The 4,370-nt window shown below is 32.9% G+C and overlaps 1 protein-coding gene across 1 annotated transcript; it reads left to right on the forward strand.

The window, feature by feature from the left end:
* The first annotated feature begins 851 nt into the window (after positions 1-851).
* On the forward strand, positions 852-4,126 carry LOC143055669 (toll-like receptor 4). Its single transcript, XM_076228830.1, has one exon. The coding sequence runs from the start codon at positions 1,254-1,256 to the stop codon at positions 3,744-3,746; it is 2,493 nt and encodes an 830-aa protein (XP_076084945.1). The 5' UTR covers positions 852-1,253; the 3' UTR covers positions 3,747-4,126.
* Positions 4,127-4,370: the final 244 nt, after the last annotated feature.

Consider the following 4,370-nt stretch of genomic DNA (forward strand, 5'->3'; position numbering starts at 1 on the left):
GCAAGCGTAAATCCTTTCAAACGGGAAATCCAACAGTCTAATCTGTATAAAAAACGATCAACGGGAAACACTTATAAACTGTATCAACAAACGACAATTACTGAAAATCAAATTCCTGTTTTAGAACAGGTGCAAACAAATGCCGCGGATATACCTGTATGTAAAATTAACTGATCAAGCTTCGTGAAGGAACTTCCACTTAGACGAAAGCAAGGAGAGGATGAAGAAAAGAGAATTTACGTTGTTTAATTTTTCATCTTTTTATTTATCAGAAGAGGGTTAACAAATGAAATTGTAATTTTAGATTTTCTGCATGTTTGCACATACATTATTACAGATAAACTCATCATAGATACCAGGACTAAATTTTGTATATACGCCAGACGCGCGTTTCGTCTACAAAAGACTCATCAGTGACGCTCGAATCCAAAAAAGTTAAAAAGGTCAAATAAAATACGAAGTTTAAGAGCATTGAGTACCAAAATTCCTAAAAGTTTTGCCAAATCCAGCTTAGGTAATCTATGCTTGAGGTAGAAAAGCCTTAGTATAATGTTTTTCAAAAATTCAAAATTTTGTAAAAAATTAATTTATAATTATAACCATATCAATGATAATTCATGTCAGCACAAAAAAGAGATATCTATACTTTTAGCTGTCACAGGAAAGAATATTTAAAAAAGCAATATTTAACTAAAGTAATCATGTCAATTACTTCTTTTCAACTTTTGATTCTCGTTAACTATATTTAATATGTATATCATACTTTCAGAAAATGCATAATATATTTGCATTCAAGTAGATTTAAGAGCATACTTGACCAGCTAATGACATATTTAACAAACTCATATTTTTATCTGTAAATGAGGAAGTTTTCTAAAATGTTCTGCCTCAAAATTTCAGAATCAGTATACAATACACCATCTTTTCAGTGCAGACATATTTCAAAATTATTATAAAATGGAACTTAAAAACCGTAAACATTATAGGAAAATATTACCCTGATCACTGAAGTAAAAGAAAAGTTGTTAACTTTGATAGTTCCGCGCTCTCTTACAGTCGGTGTCCTCCTGACGTAAAAGGATGATTTGAGTGTGCGGAATATAAACACTGCATTATTCGGGTTAGACATTTCGAGGATTATTGACTCAGCATATGTTCTTAAATATAACTGTATTACATGATTAGTTCCGTAAAAAGTGCGAACAAGGTGCTTAAAATTAAAATTTCCTTTTCTCTGCGTTATTACAGCTACAATGAATATTTTAAGGATAGGTTACTTAGCGTCGTTATTCCTCATAAATAAAAGTCTGTCTGCAAAGTGTACAACAACCAGAACCGGAAATGACGTGAGTACAGATTGCCATGGAAAAGGTTTCCGGTATGTGCCTAGAAATATTCCTAACGATACTACATATTTGGACCTGTCTGCCAATGAGTTGTCCGTTATATCTAACTTCGCGTTTTCAAGACTAAAACATGTTTCTAGTTTGAAGTTATCATCGGCTCAGATATCAGCTATCGAGTCAAACGCGTTTTCTGGATTAGTTAAACTGACTTCTTTGGACCTGCGCAATAACACTCTTGATATCCATTCTTTACCGGAGACTGTTTTTGATTCATTATCTTTTTTGAGGATTTTAGATTTATCACAGAATAACTTCCGGTATTATCCTGAGAAAGTTTTAGAAAAATTATCTAACTTAGAGAGATTATCAATCAATGGTTTAAACGACCAAACTTTTGGAAACGGTTTTCGTTCTCTACGTAAATTAACATATCTGAATTTTGAACCTTGTACGATTACCAGAATGGACAACAACACATTTGATGTTTTTGAGAACATACAATTGAAGGAATTGATTTTTCAATGTAAGATAAGGTACGTGGAACCAGGCGCTCTCAACCCATTTCAGTCAATAGAAAGACTCGATATTTCAAAGAACTTTAATGTGCGGATATCGTACCTGCTGCAATTACTTAACGGTCTTATGGACAGAAATGTAACATCAATAGACTTTAGCTACAATTTCAGAACTATCCCAGCCTCTGACGTATTATTGGCGTCACAGTTTGCAATGATTGGTGCAGTCTGCGTAAAAGAAGTCGATTTGACTCGTAACCAAATAATATCGATACAGTCAGGAGGAATAAATCTAATGAAACATAAAAATTGCTTAGAAAAACTTATTCTCAAAGAGAATAGTATATGGGGTGACAGGAGTATTGCCATAGAAATGGTTAAACTGGTTAACCTTCGTTGGTTAGATATTTCGAATCAGGCAACGATACACGTCAAAACGAATGCTTACAAAAACAAAACTTGTTTACGTCGTTTAGATATGACAGATACAAACTATTCCTCTGACAGATTAACGTTTGTATTCCAACTACCACGTAATCTGCAATATATCGACGCATCATATTTGGGCGTAAAAGGTACTGGTCTAAATAATATAAATTTCACAAATGCTGGTAAATTAGATTTCTTAAATCTAGCTGGTAATAAATTCAAAGATTGTCTTGGACATTTCCATGGACTGTCACATTTACAAACACTGGACATATCGGATTTTAATTGTAGTGAGCTTGATCTAAAGATGATCAGTTTTATGCCTTACCTCAAAACACTAATTAGCAGAAGAACACATTTAAATGTCGGATTACAAAACGATGTTAATGGTGAATTTCTAAAACAATTATTTGGGCTAAAACTGATTGATTTCTCAGAAAATGACTTTGTTACGTTTAATAAACACATGTTTGTATCGCAATATCGTTCCCTCATTTCATTGGATTTATCAAAAAACAAATTTTCAAAATTTCCAATTCAAATCAGCAAATTTTCAACTTTAAAGAAATTAAGTCTCGTTCAAAATCGAATTGCTTTTCTGCAGAAATCTGATATGAATCAATTGGAGAACTACCAACGTGATAAACATATCAACTTTGAGCTTCTTTTGAATGACAATAATTTCGTTTGCAATTGTGATTCGATCGATTTTGTGAGATGGCTCCAGGAAACAAAAGTTACACTAGATAAAAACCGCAATTACTCGTGTGTGTATATTGATAACAGCAAGAAAACAACAGTTTATGCATACACGCATCTTGAATTCATTGAGAGTAAATGCCTCAGTAAGATATGGCTTACCATTACAATAATTCTTGTGGTGGTTTTTCTTCTACTTTTCACAGCTAGTTCCTTAGCCTACAAATATAGAATAACTCTACATTTTTGGTACCTTCATATCCGCCGAAAGTACCGCCATTACACAGCACTGGAAGGAGATTCTAATGAGTACAAGTATAATGCATTCGTTGCTTATTGTACTGCAGATGGAGAATGGGTTTGTGGGTCTCTCGTTAATTATTTGGAAAAGATAAATGGTTTGTCATTATGTTTACACGACAGAGATTTTGCAGCTGGCAGGCTCATAATGGATAATATCATAGACGCCATTTTTGAAAGCAAAAAAGTGGTCCTTGTTATCAGTGAAGAATTCCTAAAAAGTTCATGGTGTGAATTCGAACTTGATATGGCGAGAATGAAAATGTTTCAAGACAACAGAGATATGTTGGTCGTTGTTCTGTTGGACAAACTTTCTCCTTCACAAATGCCAATTTCCTTACAGAGAATCTGGAACAAAGTGACATGCCTAGAAGTTGATGAAATATTCTATACAAATCAAAATGGCAATTTTGAACATTTATTCTGGAAAAGATTATATGAAGCAGTCGTGATGTGATGTAAATGGAAATTTAAATGTTGATTTTAATATGACGTGCTTCTTTCGCTTTGTGAATAAACCCATTCTCTAAATCCAATAAAATTTGTTTGCACATGCGTATATTGACTACAGCAGAATAATGAATTTTATCAAATTGGCATGCATTTAATATATTTCATTAACTTAAAACATTTCCAAACTCTTAAAGGATGCACATGTTGTTCTTATTCATTTATTATGACTGTAATGTGTTGCAAATGAAAATTGACATATTTGACCTAAATACGACAGCCGTTCATGCTGGCTGTTCAAACTCCTCCCTCTGAAAAATCACATTGTCAGTCGTTTGTTTTTTACAATAAAAAAGTAGGTTCATGGAAGAGCTTACATAAACACTGTATATTTATATGTATTCATCGGAAATAGATATTACCTTAATTGTGCTATTCAGAATCGAAATAATTGATGCAAGCAATACGTTATTGTTGTTTTAACATGGTTAGGCATTATATTCGTGTTATTTTGGTCCTCACTATCGCTCGGGCAAAAATAATCACAATTATAATGCCTACCCATGTTAAAACTACAATAAAGTATAGCTTGCATCCATTATTTCTTAATCAATAATAATGTTTTCGGTAG

The sequence above is a fragment of the Mytilus galloprovincialis genome, chromosome 12, assembly GCF_965363235.1.
Source record: "Mytilus galloprovincialis chromosome 12, xbMytGall1.hap1.1, whole genome shotgun sequence".
NCBI classification, from domain to species: Eukaryota; Metazoa; Mollusca; class Bivalvia; order Mytilida; family Mytilidae; genus Mytilus; species Mytilus galloprovincialis.

What these genes read in the sequence shown, in the direction of transcription:
- LOC143055669 (XM_076228830.1), top strand. Translation starts at nt 1,254, where the DNA reads ATGAATATTTTAAGGATAGGTTACTTAGCGTCGTTATTCCTCATAAAT.